This window comes from Microcebus murinus, chromosome X (assembly GCF_040939455.1).
Source record: "Microcebus murinus isolate Inina chromosome X, M.murinus_Inina_mat1.0, whole genome shotgun sequence".
Classification (NCBI taxonomy): Eukaryota; Metazoa; Chordata; class Mammalia; order Primates; family Cheirogaleidae; genus Microcebus; species Microcebus murinus.
This window is the reverse complement of record NC_134136.1, coordinates 78,930,788-78,949,385: the sequence shown is the minus strand read 5'-3', so window position 1 is coordinate 78,949,385 and position 18,598 is coordinate 78,930,788. Positions and strand designations below refer to the sequence as shown.

The 18,598-nt window shown below is 66.4% G+C and overlaps 1 protein-coding gene across 1 annotated transcript; it reads right to left on the bottom strand.

The window, feature by feature from the left end:
• Positions 1-2,368: 2,368 nt before the first annotated feature.
• LOC142865828 (regucalcin-like) lies at positions 2,369-17,681 on the bottom strand. The gene is made up of 7 exons (XM_075999203.1): positions 17,661-17,681; positions 12,621-12,786; positions 8,775-8,957; positions 7,790-8,005; positions 4,162-4,293; positions 2,786-2,940; positions 2,369-2,513 (listed from the first exon to the last, which is right to left on the bottom strand). Exons 2-7 carry the CDS (start codon positions 12,781-12,783, stop codon positions 2,463-2,465), a joined length of 900 nt encoding a protein of 299 aa, XP_075855318.1. The 5' UTR covers positions 12,784-12,786; positions 17,661-17,681; the 3' UTR covers positions 2,369-2,462.
• Positions 17,682-18,598: the final 917 nt, after the last annotated feature.

The following is an 18,598-nucleotide window of genomic DNA, read 5'->3' as shown; positions in this document are numbered from 1 at the left end:
CAGACGGCTCTCGGGGACAGGACGGCTCTCGGGGGACAGGACGGCTCTCGGGGGACAGGACGGCTCTCGGGGGGGACAGGACGGCTCTCGGGGACAGGACGGCTCTTGGGGGGGACAGGACGGCTCTCGGGGGGGACAGGACGGCTCTCGGGGGGACAGGACGGCTCTCGGGGGGGACAGGACGGCTCTCGGGGGGGACAGGACGGCTCTCGGGGGACAGGACGGCTCTCGGGGGGGACAGGAGGACTCTCGGGGGGACAGGACGGCTCTTGGGGGGGACAGGACGGCTCTCGGGGGGGACAGGACGGCTCTCGGGGGGACAGGACGGCTCTCGGGGGGGACAGGACGGCTCTCGGGGGGGACAGGACGGCTCTCGGGGACAGGACGGCTCTCGGGGGACAGGACGGCTCTCGGGGGGGACAGGACGGCTCTCGGGGACAGGACGACTATCGGGGGGGACAGGACAGCTCTCGGGGGACAGGACGGCTCTCGGGGGACAGGACGGCTCTCGGGGGGACAGGACGGCTCTCGGGGGACAGGACGGCTCTCGGGGGGACAGGGGCTCCCAGAGGACACTTGGTGCAGAGGTGACGGCCCAGCGTGGCCGACACACGCCAGGCAGAAAGCCCGGCTCCCAGAGGGGGTGGAACCGGATGATAACACTGTTCGCTGCAGGCCAGGTGTGAGGCGAGGGCAGGCCTGCCAGGTAGCCGGCGCAGAGGTCCAGACCAGCCGAGTCTGCCAGTGAGGACCCGGAAGGCGTGTGCAAGCTTGTGCACGTGTGCATGTGTGTGTGCGTGCGTGTTTGTGCACATAGGTGTGCGTGCACGTGTGTGCGTGTTTGTGTGCATGTGTCTGTGCACACGTGTGTGCGTGCATGTGTGTGCACGTGTGGCGTGTTTGCATGCACGTGTGTCTGTGCACATGTGTGTGCATGCATGCATGTGCGTGCGTGTGCATTTCCTTGGATGTGAGACCAAGAGCCCAAGGCCGAGCGTCCCGGGACCCGCTCACAGGAGCCCGCGCCTCAGAGGTGACGCAAGCCCTGGCCGGGCCTGGACGTGGGTCAGCCGGACCCGGAGGCGACCCCAGCACCCCAAGTTCCCTCCCGAGCAGCGAGCTGCGGGGCACTGCGAACGCCATGGCAACGGGGCGTCCCGTCTGAGACGGCTGACGCCATGCCACACGCACCCTGCTTCACAGCTCCGTGCCACGCGCACAGTGAGACCGCACGTGCCACCCCGGGGAGCCTTCCGGAATCAGCGGCTCAAGCCTCCCCATCTCGACGGGCGCGTGTCTGCCGTGGGGACGCACGACGGCCCATGCGTGTGCGTGGCAGGTGAGCGGCTCACAGGCTCCTCCGTAATGGACGGTGGGGTCGCCCTGACCGGGGAGGACTCGTGGACAGAGACTCGCTGGCAGGTGATGGCTCACCGCGGGTCTCTGCGCGGGAGCCGGGGGGCAGAGGCAGCCGGAGCCCGCAGCTGAGGAGCCACGGACAGAACGTGGCCGTCACACGCGGACTCACTCTACGCCCTAGAGAGGAGGGACGCCCACACCTGCCACCGCCGCAGACGGGCCGGGGCACTTCGTGCACGGTGGGAGCACCAGCCCAAGGGCCACGGGGCACAGCTCCACGCCCACGAGGTCCAGAGACACGGAGAGAGGACTGGTGGTCGCCGGGCAGGAGGGGCTGCATAACGCAGATGGGAATTCTTTCAGGGGAAAAGAACATGCCGGAGCAAACAAAGGTGGGGCCCCAACGCTGCATGCACTGACCGCAGTGACCTGTTCAGTAAAAAATTAGGGCTTCTGTGGGTGTCCAGACCAGATTGAAATTGCTGGGAATGTCAGTGGCATGCCTAGCCCAGACAATAGCCCTAACTCTAACCATAATGCTAACCTAACGCTAACCCTAAGCCCAACCCGAACGGAAAACCCACCCCAGTCATAACCATAACCCTGACCCTGACCCAGACCCTAACCTAACGCAAATACTAACCCAAATCCTGACCCCAACGGCAAACCGTGCTCCAGCCTTAACCTACCATAACCCAAAACCTAACCCTAACAGAACCCTAACCTAACCCTAACCGTAACCTAACCCTAACCCTAACCCCACCCCAACTGCAAACCCAGCCCCAGCCCTATCCCTAACCCTAACCGTAACCCTAACTGTAACTCTAACCCTGGGCCCGGAATTACAATTCTGCAGCTGTGCCTGTGTTTTGCGTGATGAGTCCGGGGCGGCGCGGAGACCACGCGGGCCCACGCGGGCCGGACCACCCGACCGGGACGAAGGCAGAGAGCAGAGCCGGGTCCGCCCTGCACGACTCGGGTCCCCAGAGCAGCGAGCCAGAGTCCACGGTGAGGTCGGCCACGTTTATTGCGGGCCACGCGGAGCCGAGCTCGGTGCCCGCGAGCCCCGGAGCCGCCCTGCCCTGGGCGGAGGAGATGCCGGCTCAGCAGGGGAAGCAGTGGGGGGCGCGCCCGCACACGCCCAGGCCCGAGACCTGCGGGGAAAGAGAGGCGCTGTCAGCCCGGGGCCGCCCCACAGGGCACCCGCTGTCGGGACGGCGAGAGTCTCCCGCCGGGTCACCCACGGGGAAACGCGATCTCCGTGTGGCCCGGGGCGTGTGCAAGCATGTTCCCCAGGTGGGCGGGCGACACGGCCCGGCCGTCTGCGCCCCCACGCCCTCCCCACCCTCCCAAGCGTGGGGTGACCCACCGCGGCCCGCAGGGGCACAAGGCCGACGCGGGGCTCTCCGGGTGGCGGCTCCCGCACCTTGAAGACGTGTCCGGCCTGCGGCTCCTGCAGCAGCTGCTCGGGGCCCAGCCCGTCGGCCGCGGACGTCACGTACAGGTCCGCGAAGCTCGGGCCCCCGAAGCAGCAGGACGTGACCCGAGACACCGGCATGGCCACCGTGCGCAGCAGCGTCCCTGCGGGCGGGCAGGGCCGGTGACCCTGTGGGCGGGACTGCCCGCCTGACCCCTGGCCGACCCCCACCTGACCCCACCTGACTCCCCGCCTGACCCCCGGCTGACTCTTGGCGTGACCCCTGGCCACCCCTGGCCCCTGGCTTATCCCCAGCCAACCTCCACCTGACTCTTGGCATGACCCCCAGCCGACCCTCAGCTGACACCCCAGCTGACCCCCTCCTGACCTCCCACCTGACCCCCAGCTGACCCCACCTGACCCTCGCCTGACCCCCCGCCTGACCCCTGGCTGATCCCCGGCCAACCTCCACCTGACTCTTGGCGTGACCCCCGGTCAACCCCACCTGACCCCTGCCCAACCCCTGCCTGACCCCCCCACCTGACCCCCGGACAACCCCCGCCTGACCCCCCACCTGACCCCCAGCTGACCCCTGCCTGACCCCTGCCCAACCCCTGCCTGACCCCCCCACCTGACCCCTGGCCGACCCCCACCTGACCCCCGGCCAACCCCCGCCTGACCCCCCCACCTGACCCCTGCCTGACCCCCCACATGACCCCCTGCTGACTTGTAGCCTGACCTCCCACCCTGACTCCCCTCCTGACCCCCAGCCGCCCCCGGCTGACCCCAGCCAACCCCCGCCTGACCCCTGGCTGATCCCTGGCTGAACCCCACCTGACTCTTGGCCTGGCCCCTGGCTGACCCCCGGCTGACCCCCGGCCGACCCCCGGCTGACCCCCGGCCGACCCCCGCAGCACGGACATCTCTGCAGCACCAGCCCCACAGCTCCCAGCCAGCCCTGCCTCAGCAATGCGGGGCTCACAGCGACCCCCAGTTCACGCCAGCTGGGACCCCAGAAGGGGACCGTGTGGGGAAACAGGGTCTCTGCAGATGCAGAGATGAGCACCTCGAGATAAAGTCATGCTGGGTCAGGGAGGGCCCTAAACCCAGCGACAGGCGTCCCCGTGAGAGACGCAGAGGGGACGCAGACGCGGAGGAGAGGACACACGTCCCTGTGGTTCCAGCCCCAGTTTGTGTTGGGACGGCAACCAGGGGACAAGGACACACGGGGCAAGCAATGACGCAGGAACCCGGGACCGTGTCACGTAGGAGAGCAAGAACCCCGTAGCTGGACAGCCTCCCTGCAGACGCTGTCTGTCCCGGTCCCCACTCCTGGAGCCAGAACACGGCCCGGCGTGCCCAGCCCCCACGCCCTGCGGGCACACCTGTCTCGGGGTCCAGGCAGACCACCCTGCCGCCATCGATGCACGCCACCCAGAGCTTGCCCGTGGCGTCCACGCACAGCCCGTCCGGCATGCCCTGGCCCTGCGCCAGCCGGCACAGCAGCCGCGGGTTCCCTGCAGCGAGAGGGGTGCTACAGGTGACCTGGCGGATCCCAAACCCTGTCCCAGGTGACCTGGGGAGCCCAACTCTGTTCCAGGTGACCTGGGGAGCCCAACTCCTGTCCCAGGTGACCTGGGGGAGCCCACACTCTGTCCCAGGTGACCTGGGGGAGCCCACACTCTGTCCCAGGTGACCTGGGGGAGCCCAACCCCTGTCCCAGGTGACCTGGGGGAGCCCACACTCTGACCCAGGTGACCTGGGGGAGCCCACACTCTGTCCCAGGTGACCTGGGGGAGCCCACACTCCTGTCCCAGGTGCCCACAGCCATTGTGCCCAGGTCTCTAGGGGTGACACTGGGACATCCCTGCCATTGTCCCCAGGTCCCTAGGGGTCAGTGACATTGGGACATCCCTGCCTTGTCCCCAGGTCCCTAGGGGTGAGTTACATTGGGACATCCCTGCCATTGTCCCCAGGTTCCTAGGGGTGAGTGACATTGGGACATCCCTGCCATTGTCCCCAGGTCCCTAGGGGTGAGTGACATTGGGACAACCCTGCCATTGTCCCCAGGTCCCTAGGGGTGAGTGACATTGGGACAACCCTGCCATTGTCCCCAGGTCCCTAGGGGTGAGTGACATTGGGACATCCCTGCCATTGTCCCCAGGTCCCTAGGGGTGAGTGACATTGGGACATCCTAGCCATTGTCCCCAGGTCTCTAGGGGTGAGTGACATTGGGACATCCCTGCCTTGTCCACAGGTCCCTAGGGGTGAGTGACATTGTCACACCCTGCCCTTCCCATTCAGTGTTGTGGCGGGTGTTGCGTTGACTTCGTCCTTCCTGGGGCACCAACTGTGTCAGGATCTGGGGGGGAGCAGGTGGGCTGTGGGGAGCAGGTGGGGTGTGGGTGCTGGGGTGTGGGGAACAGGTAGGGTGTGGGGAACAGGTGGGGTGTGGGGAACAGGTAGGGTGTGGGGAACAGGTGGGCTTGGGGAGCAGGTAGGGTGTGGGGAAAATGTGGGGTGTGGGGCGCAGGTGGGGTGTGAGGAGCAGGTGGAGTGTGGGTGCCGGGCTGGTGTACGGGGGCAGGTGGGGTGTGGGTGCCGGGCTGGGGTACGGGGGCAGGTGGGGTGTGAGGAGCAGGTGGAGTGTGGGTGCCGGGCTGGTGTACGGGGGCAGGTGGGGTGTGGGTGCCGGGCTGGGGTACGGGGACAGGTGGGGTGTGGGTGCCGGGCTGGGGTACCAGGGCAGGTGGGGTGTGGGTGCCGGGCTGGGGTACGGGGGCAGGTGGGGTGTGGGTGCCGGGCTGGGGTACGGGGGCAGGTGGGGTGTGGGTGCCGGGCTGGGGTGCGGGGGCAGGTGGGGTGTGGGTGCCGGGCTGGGGTACGGGGGCAGGTGGGGTGTGGGTGCCGGGCTGGGGTACGGGGGCAGGTGGGGTGTGGGTGCCGGGCTGGGGTACGGGGGCAGGTGGGGTGTGGGTGCCGGGCTGGGGTACGGGGGCAGGTGGGGTGTGGGTGCCGGGCTGGGGTACGGGGGCAGGTGGGGTGTGAGGAGCAGGTGGAGTGTGGGTGCCGGGCTGGTGTACGGGGGCAGGTGGGGTGTGGGTGCCGGGCTGGGGTACGGGGGCAGGTGGGGTGTGGGTGCCGGGCTGGGGTACCAGGGCAGGTGGGGTGTGGGTGCCGGGCTGGGGTACGGGGGCAGGTGGGGTGTGGGTGCCGGGCTGGGGTACGGGGGCAGGTGGGGTGTGGGTGCCGGGCTGGGGTGCGGGGGCAGGTGGGGTGTGGGTGCCGGGCTGGGGTACGGGGGCAGGTGGGGTGTGGGTGCCGGGCTGGGGTACGGGGGCAGGTGGGGTGTGGGTGCCGGGCTGGGGTACGGGGGCAGGTGGGGTGTGGGTGCCGGGCTGGGGTACGGGGGCAGGTGGGGTGTGGGTGCCGGGCTGGGGTACGGGGGCAGGTGGGGTGTGAGGAGCAGGTGGAGTGTGGGTGCCGGGCTGGTGTACGGGGGCAGGTGGGGTGTGGGTGCCGGGCTGGGGTACGGGGGCAGGTGGGGTGTGGGTGCCGGGCTGGGGTACCAGGGCAGGTGGGGTGTGGGTGCCGGGCTGGGGTACGGGGGCAGGTGGGGTGTGGGTGCCGGGCTGGGGTACGGGGGCAGGTGGGGTGTGGGTGCCGGGCTGGGGTGCGGGGGCAGGTGGGGTGTGGGTGCCGGGCTGGGGTACGGGGGCAGGTGGGGTGTGGGTGCCGGGCTGGGGTACGGGGGCAGGTGGGGTGTGGGTGCCGGGCTGGGGTACGGGGGCAGGTGGGGTGTGGGTGCCGGGCTGGGGTACGGGGGCAGGTGGGGTGTGGGTGCCGGGCTGGGGTACGGGGGCAGGTGGGGTGTGAGGAGCAGGTGGAGTGTGGGTGCCGGGCTGGTGTACGGGGGCAGGTGGGGTGTGGGTGCCGGGCTGGGGTACGGGGGCAGGTGGGGTGTGGGTGCCGGGCTGGGGTACGGGGGCAGGTGGGGTGTGGGTGCCGGGCTGGGGTACGGGGGCAGGTGGGGTGTGGGTGCCGGGCTGGTGTACGGGGGCAGGTGGGGTGTGGGTGCCGGGCTGGGGTGCGGGGGCAGGTGGGGTGTGGGTGCCGGGCTGGGGTGCGGGGGCAGGTGGGGTGTGGGTGCCGGGCTGGGGTGCGGGGGCAGGTGGGGTGTGGGTGCCGGGCTGGGGTGCGGGGGCAGGTGGGGTGTGGGTGCCGGGCTGGGGTGCGGGGGCAGGTGGGGTGTGGGTGCCGGGCTGGGGTGCGGGGGCAGGTGGGGTGTGGGTGCCGGGCTGGGGTACGGGGGCAGGTGGGGTGTGGGTGCCGGGCTGGGGTACGGGGGCAGGTGGGGTGTGGGTGCCGGGCTGGTGTACGGGGGCAGGTGGGGTGTGGGTGCCGGGCTGGTGTACGGGGGCAGGTGGGGTGTGGGTGCCGGGCTGGGGTGCGGGGGCAGGTGGGGTGTGGGTGCCGGGCTGGGGTGCGGGGGCAGGTGGGGTGTGGGTGCCGGGCTGGGGTGCGGGGGCAGGTGGGGTGTGGGTGCCGGGCTGGGGTGCGGGGGCAGGTGGGGTGTGGGTGCCGGGCTGGGGTGCGGGGGCAGGTGGGGTGTGGGTGCCGGGCTGGGGTGCGGGGGCAGGTGGGGTGTGGGTGCCGGGCTGGGGTACGGGGGCAGGTGGGGTGTGGGTGCCGGGCTGGGGTACGGGGGCAGGTGGGGTGTGGGTGCCGGGCTGGTGTACGGGGGCAGGTGGGGTGTGGGTGCCGGGCTGGGGTACGGGGGCAGGTGGGGTGTGGGTGCCGGGCTGGGGTGCGGGGGCAGGTGGGGTGTGGGTGCCGGGCTGGGGTGCGGGGGCAGGGGGGGTGTGGGTGCCGGGCTGGGGTGCGGGGGCAGGGGGGCTGTGGGTGCTGGGCTGGGGTACGGGGGCAGGTGGGGTGTGGGTGCCGGGCTGGGGTGCGGGGGCAGGGGGGGTGTGGGTGCCGGGCTGGGGTACGGGGCGCAGGGCAGGTGCATACCGATCCCACCCGTGTGCGTGTCGTAGTCGTAGGCGCGCACGCAGTACTCCAGGCTGTCCACGTGGTAGAAGGTCCTGTGGTCCAGGGACCAGTCCAGCCCGTTGGAGATGCCCAGCCCGTGCAGCCGTCGGGCCACCGAGCCGTCGGGCTGCAGCGAGTACAGCGAGCCCTGCCCCCGCTGCCACTCGCCCGGCGCGGACGCCTCCGGCATGGTGCCTGCAAGACCCGGGGTCAGCCCGGGCGCCCGCCTCCCGCAGACCCTGACGCGCCACGGCCCTCCCGCCCGGCCCCACGCGCTCGACACCCCTCCCGCCCCGCCCCCACGCGCTCCACACCCCTCCCGCCCGGCCCCACGCGCTCGACACCCCTCCCGCCCCGCCCCCACGCGCGCCACGGCCGTCCCGCCCCGCCCCCACACACCACGGCCCTCACATACCACAGCCACACACCACGGCCCTCACACCACAGCCCACACGGCCCTCACACGCCACGGCCCTCACACCACAGCCCACACGGCCCTCACACGCCACGGCCCTCACACCACAGCCCACACGGCCCTCACACGCCACGGCCCTCACACCACAGCCCACACGGCCCTCACACGCCACGGCCCTCACACCATAGCCCACACGGCCCTCACACACCACGGCCACACACACCACACCTCCCCACACCCCTCCCAGGTGAGAGCCAGCTCCCCTCCCGGGGCTGAGCATTTCTGGCATTTGGGGCCGTGTGCAGGGCTGGAACCGAGGGGCTGATGGGGAAGACGGGTTTGGCCCTGACAAAAGCCGCCAGGATGGCAGGGCAGCCCGATGGGCCAGGGCGGGACACATGTACGGCCCCTCCTAGAGCACACGAGGACAGGTCACAGGCCCCCAGCTCCCCCGCACCTGCCGCGAGTGAGGACCGCCCGTGCCTGCGGCCTGCCCGTGCCCACCCACCCGGCCTCGCAGTCCCGAGTCACCCTGGCTGGGCAGCTCACCTGCCACGAACCTCCCAGCGGGGTCCACCTTCCCGTCGTTGAACCTGTTGTGGGGCTTGTCCGTGTCCAGCCGGGCCACCCAGCGCGCCTCCTGCGTGCCCCAGTCCAGGAAGCCAAGGCAGGTGCCCGCGGCCACCACGTACGTCCCCTCCCGGCACAGGCCCACGCAGCCCACGCGGTTTCCTGGGGAGTCAGAGGACAGGGGGACCCCTGCTGGTCTCCCCGGGGCCAGCGCGGCTCCCGCCTGCCGCACAGGTCTGGACCGGCAGAGGTGGGTCGCGCTCCTCCTCCCAGGCATCGCCGGCTGCGCCCAGGCACGTGTGGGCTGCCCGCCTGGACACCTGCGCTCTGCCAGACGTCGCTCTGCCCCCCCCACAGCCACCTGCGGGCCCCCCAGGTGACTGACCCCAGTCTCTGCCTCCTGTCTGCGGGGACGGTGTCCCTGCCTCCCTGTCTGTGGGGACGGTGTCCCTGCCTCCTGTCTGCGGGGACGGTGTCCCTGCCTCCCTGTCTGCGGGGACGGTGTCCCTGCCTCCTGTCTGTGGGGACAGTGTCCCTGCCTCCTGTCTGCGGGGACAGTGTCCCTGCCTCCCTGTCTGCGGGGACAGTGTCCCTGCCTCCCTGTCTGCGGGGACGGTGTCCCTGCCTCCCTGTCTGCGGGGACGGTGTCCCTGCCTCCCTGTCTGCGGGGACGGTGTCCCTGCCTCCTGTCTGCGGGGACAGTGTCCCTGCCTCCTGTCTGCGGGGACAGTGTCCCTGCCTCCCTATCTGCGGGGACAGTGTCCCTGCCTCCTGTCTGCGGGGACGGTGTCCCTGCCTCCCTGTCTGCGGGGACGGTGTCCCTGCCTCCCTGTCTGCGGGGACGGTGTCCCTGCCTCCCTGTCTGTGGGGACGGTGTCCCTGCCTCCCTGTCTGCGGGGACGGTGTCCCTGCCTCCCTGTCTGCGGGGACGGTGTCCCTGCCTGCCTGTCTGTGGGGACGGTGTCCCTGCCTCCTGTCTGTGGGGACGGTGTCCCTGCCTCCCTGTCTGTGGGGACGGTGTCCCTGCCTCCCTGTCTGTGGGGACGGTGTCCCTGCCTCCCTGTCTGTGGGGACGGTGTCCCTGCCTCCCTGTCTGCGGGGACGGTGTCCCTGCCTCCTGTCTGTGGGGACGGTGTCCCTGCCTCCCTGTCTGTGGGGACGGTGTCCCTGCCTCCTGTCTGTGGGGACGGTGTCCCTGCCTCCCTGTCTGTGGGGACGGTGTCCCTGCCTCCCTGTCTGTGGGGACGGTGTCCCTGCCTCCCTGTCTGCGGGGACGGTGTCCCTGCCTCCTGTCTGTGGGGACAGTGTCCCTGCCTGCCTGTCTGCGGGGACGGTGTCCCTGCCTCCCTGTCTGCGGGGACGGTGTCCCTGCCTCCCTGTCTGCGGGGACGGTGTCCCTGCCTCCCTGTCTGCGGGGACAGTGTCCCTGCCTCCTGTCTGCGGGGACGGTGTCCCTGCCTGCCTGTCTGCGGGGACGGTGTCCCTGCCTCCCTGTCTGTGGGGACGGTGTCCCTGCCTCCTGTCTGCGGGGACAGTGTCCCTGCCTCCTGTCTGTGGGGACAGTGTCCCTGCCTCCTGTCTGTGGGGACAGTGTCCCTGCCTCCGGGGAGGGTGTGAGGGTGGGTGGAGGACGCACCTGGGACTCAGCAACTGCCGCGTGGATGGTGCGAGGCCACACAGGGGCAGCAGCTCCACACAGGCGTATGATGCCACATAGGTGTGTGAGCCCTTACAGGTGTGTGAGCCCCTACAGGTGTGTGAGCCCCTACAGGTGTGTGAGCCCCTACAGGTGTGTGAGTCCCTTACAGGTGTGTGAGCCCCCTACAGGTGTGTGAGTACCTACAGGTGTGTGAGCCCCTTACAGGTGTGTGAGCCCCTTACAGGTGTGTGAGTACCTACAGGTGTGTGAGCCCCTTACAGGTGTGTGAGCCCCTTACAGGTGTGTGAGACCCCTACAGGTGTGTGCGCCCCCTACAGGTGTGTGAGCCCCTTACAGGTGCCTTAGCCCCATACAGGTGTGTGAGCCCCTTACAGGTGCATTAGCCTCATTCAGGTGTGTGAGCCCCTTACAGGTGCATTAGCCTCATACAGGTGTGTGAGGCCCATACAGGTGTATTAACCCCATCTAGGTGTGAGCTCCATATAGTTGTGTGAGCCCCCTACAGGCGCATTAGCCCCATACAGGTGTGTGAGTCCCATACAGGTGCATTAGCCTCATTCAGGTGCGTGAGCCCCATATAGGTGCATTAGCCCCATACAGGTGTGAGCTCCATACAGGTGTGTGAGTCCCATATAGGTGCATTAGCCCCATACAGGTGTGAGCCCCATACAGGTGTGTGAGTCCCATATAGGTGCATTAGCCCCATACAGGTGTGAGCTCCATACAGGTGTGTGAGCTCCATACAGGTGTGAGCCCCATACAGGTGTGTGAGCTCCATACAGGTGTGAGCTCCATACAGGTGTGTGAGCTCCATACAGGTGTGAGCTCCATACAGGTGTGTGAGTCCCATATAGGTGCATTAGCCCCATACAGGTGTGAGCCCCATACAGGTGTGTGAGCTCCATACAGGTGTGAGCTCCATACAGGTGTGTGAGTCCCATATAGGTGCATTAGCCCCATACAGGTGTGAGCCCCATACAGGTGCATGAGCCCCATACAGGTGTGAGCTCCATACAGGTGTGTGAGTCCCATATAGGTGCATTAGCCCCATACAGGTGTGAGCCCCACACAGGTGTGAACCCCATACAGGTGTGTGAGCTCCATACAGGTGTGAGCCCCATACAGGTGTGTGAGTCCAATATAGGTGCATTAGCCCCATACAGGTGTGTGAGCCCCATACAGGTGTGTGAGTCCCATATAGGTGCATTAGCCCCTCACAGGTGTGAGCCCCATACAGGTGTGAGCCCCACACAGGTGCGTGAGCACTTTAGACCATGTGTGTTCATCCTGCCAGGCCCCGGCACTGTGCTGACGTGCAGGAGTGGCGACCAGCAGGCGGTCACTGGTCTCCAGTGCTCCGGCGTCTCTGAGCTCGGAGAGCCGCCCACGGAAGAACCGGCGTGGGCTCGGGAGGCCGTTCCCGGCGCCATGATGAGGAGGCCGTTCCCGGCGCCATGACCAGAGAAGTGGTTCCGTGCAGTGGGACGCGTGTGGATGTGGGCCCTCCCCGACTGTCTGTCTAGAGCGAGACAGGTGCGGCGATCGCTGTGGACGCAGGAGCGCCGCGCTGCGAGCTCACCTGGGCCGACGGTTCCCACGTGAGACGGCCCAGAAGCAGCGGGCACGGCCTGGGCCACGCAGGGGCCTCCAGCCAGAACGCTGCGGCCCTCAGCCCCGCAGGGCCACGCTCAAGCCTCGCAGCGAGGGCCGGGGCCGGGGCTGGGGCCGGGGCTGGGGCCAGGGTTAGGGTTAGGGCCAGGCCTAGGGCTAGGGCTAGGGTTAGGGCTATGGTTAGGGTTATGGCTATGGCCAGGGATAGGGCCAGGTCAAGGGCCAGGGCTATGGCTATGGCTATGGCCAGGGCTAGGGCTATAGCTAGGGCATGTCTACGGTAGGGCTAGGGTTAGGGCTAGGGCTAAAGGAAGGGATTGTACCAGGTCAAGATCTCGAGCTAGTGCTAGGGCCAGGGTTAGGGTTAGGGCCAGCGCTAGGTCTATGTGTATTGCCTGGGCTATACCTGGGCTAGGGCTGGTTAGGGCGTGTGTTGGGCACACCCTAGAACTTCGGCTGGCAGGGAGACAGTCTTCACCTGACGGCTCTCCCAGCCCGCCCACACGGATACCTGTTGGGGTTGAATCCCCGACCCTCCCGGCGCCCGTACTCACTCAGGCCCACGGTCTGCACCTCTCCGGACAGCGGGCTCCACCGGCACACCTTCCTGGCGTTGATGTCCACGTACACGAGCCGCCCGGTCTCCTCCTCCCACACGGGACACTCAGCCATGCGGTGCCGCTCCCTGACGACAGCCTCGATCTTGGGGGACGCCATGTCCTGAGGGGTACGACAGGCAGGTGGGTGCCGGCCCGGGTCCCCGCTGCTTCTCCGGGTCGCCAGCGTGGGGTGCCAGTCAGCCTGAGGCCAGGACCCCGCAGGTGTGTGAAGACTCGGTCCCCGGGCTGCAGGACAGCTCCGATGCCCTCTTGGGGTCACCCACCGAGAGACCCGGAAACAGAGACCGAAGGGCCCACCCAGAGCAGGGCCTTCTCGGGGCCCTGGACAACGGTGCTCGCCCTGAGCCTCGCAGCGAGTGACACGGACAATGCGGGTGCAATTCCCCGGAGCAGGTGGCAGAAATTCCGGAAATTCTGCAGAATTCCCTCCAGCCCCTCCCCCAGATGTGCTTGTCCCTGTCCTGGGCACACCGGGCGTATTAGCTCGGGCACCTGTCGTCAGCCACAGACGGGGAGGCTGAGGCACTTCTCAGCGCGGGGCCGGGGGCAGGCGTGGCACAGAGGGCTGGCTCAGGGCGTCCCCTACCTCGGGGCCGGGGGCAGGCGTGGCACAGAGGGCTGGCTCAGGGCGTCCCCTACCTCGGGGCCGGGGGCAGGCGTGGCACAGAGGGCTGGCTCAGGGCGTCCCCTACCTCGGGGCCAGGGGCAGGTGTGGCACAGAGGGCTGGCTCAGGGCGTCCCCTACCTCGGGTCCAGGGGCAGGTGTGGCACAGAGGGCTGGCTCAGGGCGTCCCCTACCTCGGGTCCAGGGGCAGGTGTGGCACAGAGGGCTGGCTCAGGGCGTCCCCTACCTCGGGGCCAGGGGCAGGTGTGGCACAGAGGGCTGGCTCAGGGCGTCCCTACCTCGGGGCCAGGGGCAGGTGTGGCACAGAGGGCTGGCTCAGGGCGTCCCCTACCTCGGGGCCAGGGGCAGGTGTGGCACAGAGGGCTGGCTCAGGGCGTCCCCTACCTCGGGGCCAGGGGCAGGTGTGGCACAGAGGGCTGGCTCAGGGCGTCCCTACCTCGGGGCCAGGGGCAGGTGTGGCACAGAGGGCTGGCTCAGGGCGTCCCTACCTCGGGGCCAGGGGCAGGTGTGGCACAGAGGGCTGGCTCAGGGCGTCCCCTACCTCGGGTCCAGGGGCAGGTGTGGCACAGAGGGCTGGCTCAGGGGCGTCCCCTACCTCGGGTCCAGGGGCAGGTGTGGCACAGAGGGCTGGCTCAGGGCATCCCCTACCTCGGGGCCAGGGGCAGATGTGGCACAGAGGGCTGGCTCAGGGCGGCCCCTACCTCGGGGCCGGGCCTCTCTTCCCTCTGAAGGGTTTCCCCACACAGTCTTCCTTCCTTCGTTTTGCAGACCCAACATTCGCTTAGCAAGGTCCTTCCTCAGTGGGATCCCTTTACAAAACCCTTCCTGTATTTCTGACACCGGAAAGTTTCCCCACCTAGAAGCGGGTTCAACCTCACACCACCAGGGTGGCTTCTGCAAGGCACTCCGCTCTGCACACACTCTCCTCTGCACACACTCTCCTCTGCACACACTCTCCTCTGCACGCACTCTCCTCTGCACACACTCTCCTCTGCACACACTCTCCTCTGCAGACACTCTCCTCTGCACACACTCTCCTCTGCACACACTCTCCTCTGTAGACACTCTCCTCTGCACACACTCTCCTCTGCACACACTCTCCTCTGCACACACTCTCCTCTGCAGACACTCTCCTCTGCACACACTCTCCTCTGCACACACTCTCCTCTGCACACACTCTCCTCTGTAGACACTCTCCTCTGCACACACTCTCCTCTGCACACACTCTCCTCTGCACACACTCTCCTCTGCACACACTCTCCTCTGCACACACTCTCCTCTGCACACACTCTCCTCTGCAGACACTCTCCTCTGCACACACTCTCCTCTGCACACACTCTCCTCTGCAGACACTCTCCTCTGCACACACTCTCCTCTGCACACACTCTCCTCTGCACACACTCTCCTCTGCACACACTCTCCTCTGCACAAACTCTCCTCTGCACACAGTCACCTCTGCACACACTCTCCTCTGCAGACACTCTCCTCTGCAGACACTCTCCTCTGCAGACACTCTCCTCTGCAGACACTCTCCTCTGCACACACTCTCCTCTGCAGACACTCTCCTCTGCAGACACTCTCCTCTGCACACACTCTCCTCTGCACACACTCTCCTCTGCACACACTCTCCTCTGCACACACTCTCCTCTGCACGCACTCTCCTCTGCACGCACTCTCCTCTGCACACACTCTCCTCTGCACACACTCTCCTCTGCACACACTCTCCTCTGCACACACTCTCCTCTGCACACACTCTCCTCTGCACACACTCTCCTCTGCACAAACTCTCCTCTGCACACAGTCACCTCTGCACACACTCTCCTCTGCAGACACTCTCCTCTGCAGACACTCTCCTCTGCAGACACTCTCCTCTGCAGACACTCTCCTCTGCACACACTCTCCTCTGCAGACACTCTCCTCTGCAGACACTCTCCTCTGCACACACTCTCCTCTGCAGACACTCTCCTCTGCACACACTCTCCTCTGCACACACTCTCCTCTGCACGCACTCTCCTCTGCAGGCACTCTCCTCTGCACACACTCTCCTCTGCACACACTCTCCTCTGCACACACTCTCCTCTGCACACACTCTCCTCTGCAGGCACTCTCCTCTGCACGCACTCTCCTCTGCACACACTCTCCTCTGCAGACACTCTCCTCTGCACACACTCTCCTCTGCACACACTCTCCTCTGCACAAACTCTCCTCTGCACAAACTCTCCTCTGCACGCACTCTCCTCTGCACACACTCTCCTCTGCAGACACTCTCCTCTGCACACACTCTCCTCTGCACACACTCTCCTCTGCACAAACTCTCCTCTGCACACAGTCACCTCTGCACACACTCTCCTCTGCACACACTCTCCTCTGCACGCACTCTCCTCTGCAGGCACTCTCCTCTGCACACACTCTCCTCTGCACACACTCTCCTCTGCACACACTCTCCTCTGCACACACTCTCCTCTGCAGGCACTCTCCTCTGCACGCACTCTCCTCTGCACACACTCTCCTCTGCAGACACTCTCCTCTGCACACACTCTCCTCTGCACACACTCTCCTCTGCACAAACTCTCCTCTGCACAAACTCTCCTCTGCACGCACTCTCCTCTGCACACACTCTCCTCTGCAGACACTCTCCTCTGCACACACTCTCCTCTGCACACACTCTCCTCTGCACAAACTCTCCTCTGCACACAGTCACCTCTGCACACACTCTCCTCTGCAGACACTCTCCTCTGCAGACACTCTCCTCTGCAGACACTCTCCTCTGCAGACACTCTCCTCTGCACACACTCTCCTCTGCAGACACTCTCCTCTGCAGACACTCTCCTCTGCACACACTCTCCTCTGCAGACACTCTCCTCTGCACACACTCTCCTCTGCACACACTCTCCTCTGCACGCACTCTCCTCTGCAGGCACTCTCCTCTGCACACACTCTCCTCTGCACACACTCTCCTCTGCACACACTCTCCTCTGCACACACTCTCCTCTGCAGGCACTCTCCTCTGCACGCACTCTCCTCTGCACACACTCTCCTCTGCAGACACTCTCCTCTGCACACACTCTCCTCTGCACACACTCTCCTCTGCAGACACTCTCCTCTGCACACACTCTCCTCTGCACACACTCTCCTCTGCACACACTCTCCTCTGCACACACTCTCCTCTGCACAAACTCTCCTCTGCACACAGTCACCTCTGCACACACTCTCCTCTGCAGACACTCTCCTCTGCAGACACTCTCCTCTGCAGACACTCTCCTCTGCAGACACTCTCCTCTGCACACACTCTCCTCTGCACACACTCTCCTCTGCACGCACTCTCCTCTGCAGGCACTCTCCTCTGCAGACACTCTCCTCTGCAGACACTCTCCTCTGCAGACACTCTCCTCTGCAGACACTCTCCTCTGCAGACACTCTCCTCTGCAGACACTCTCCTCTGCACACACTCTCCTCTGCACGCACTCTCCTCTGCACACACTCTCCTCTGCACACACTCTCCTCTGCACGCACTCTCCTCTGCAGGCACTCTCCTCTGCAGACACTCTCCTCTGCAGACACTCTCCTCTGCAGACACTCTCCTCTGCAGACACTCTCCTCTGCACACACTCTCCTCTGCACGCACTCTCCTCTGCACACACTCTCCTCTGCACACACTCTCCTCTGCACACACTCTCCTCTGCACACACTCTCCTCTGCAGGCACTCTCCTCTGCACACACTCTCCTCTGCACAAACTCTCCTCTGCACACAGTCACCTCTGCACACACTCTCCTCTGCAGACACTCTCCTCTGCAGACACTCTCCTCTGCAGACACTCTCCTCTGCAGACACTCTCCTCTGCACACACTCTCCTCTGCAGACACTCTCCTCTGCAGACACTCTCCTCTGCACACACTCTCCTCTGCACACACTCTCCTCTGCACACACTCTCCTCTGCAGACACTCTCCTCTGCACACACTCTCCTCTGCACGCACTCTCCTCTGCACGCACTCTCCTCTGCACGCACTCTCCTCTGCACGCACTCACCTCTGCACGCACTCTCCTCTGCACGCACTCTCCTCTGCACGCACTCTCCTCTGCACACACTCTCCTCTGCAGACACTCCCCTCTGCACACACTCCCCTCTGCACACACTCCCCTCTGCACACACTCCCCTCTGCACACACTCCCCTCTGCACACACTCCCCTCTGCACACACTCCCCTCTGCACACACTCTCCTCTGCACACACTCTCCTCTGCACACACTCTCCTCTGCACACACTCTCCTCTGCACACACTCTCCTCTGCACACACTCCCCTCTGCACACACTCTCCTCTGCACGCACTCACCTTTGCAGGCCCTCACCTCACTCTGTCCCTCTCTGCTCCACTAGGGAAAGCCACTGCAGGCCCCAGGTAGCCGGGCCCCACCTGGGCCTTGTAGGCGGTGGTGGCAGTAACTCCCTCCAGCTGGTCCCTCCCTCTCCCTCCCTCTGTGTCCTGGCCAAGGCTTTGGGAGAGGCAAGGCAGGATCTGTCACTCCGCCCTTCCCCGGGGCTGTCAGTCACCTCTGCGTTGGGGTTAAGAAAGGGAGCTGGGGGAGGGGAGTGGAGCGTACAGGAGCCGGGCGGTAGCCTTGGGGTCCAGCCAGCCTGTGCAACCTCCACACGTGGGTAGTGGGGCGTGGCGGGCGCCTCAGCCCGTGTGGGTTTTATCTCCATCTCGGGGTGCTCGTGGAGTCACTGAGCTCTCCCCGCCGGCAGCTGGCGGTGCACAGAGTTCACCTGGGCAGGTGCAGACAGAGCCCTGCGCACCTGGCGTATGTGGGAAGGAAAGCGTGGAGCCCTGCACCTCGGCGATCCAGGGCAGGCACTGGAAGTCCTGCAGACTCCACTTACTAGAAAACCAGCAAAGAGCTCCCTCTGCTGAGCGACCGGCCTCACCTGCTCCTCAGACCTCAGAGGCGCACCTCAGAAGAGACCCAATTTAACAGACAGGACATCTTCACCCTCCCCCGCAGAGGGACCCCAGTTATCCCTCCGTACGCCCAGGTAGGGTCGTTGCACGCCCAGAGGCCCCGTCCCGTGAGAAGGGTCACGCACCAAGCTACAGCACTGCACCGCTTCCTCTACCTACCGCCCCTTCCCCTCCACAGACTCAGGATTTCTTGGAAGCATTGGCTCACGGCAGGCCCTTAGCCCCACCGCCCAGGACAGGCTCTATGCCTGCAAAAAAGAATTTGGAGCCAGGCCAAGGCAACTCCACTCTCGCGCTACCCCAAGGCACTGATACACGTACCTGTCC

What these genes read in the sequence shown, in the direction of transcription:
- LOC142865828 (XM_075999203.1), bottom strand. Translation starts at nt 12,783, where the DNA reads ATGGCGTCCCCCAAGATCGAGGCTGTCGTCAGGGAGCGGCACCGCATG. An exon ending in GGTGCAGACCGTGGGCCTGA is followed by an intron (nt 8,958 to 12,620) that starts GTGAGTACGGGC and finishes CTGACTCCCCAG; the next exon opens with GAAACCGCGTGGGCTGCGTG. An exon ending in AGGCCGGACACGTCTTCAAG is followed by an intron (nt 2,514 to 2,785) that starts GTGCGGGAGCCG and finishes CTTTCCCCGCAG; the next exon opens with GTCTCGGGCCTGGGCGTGTG.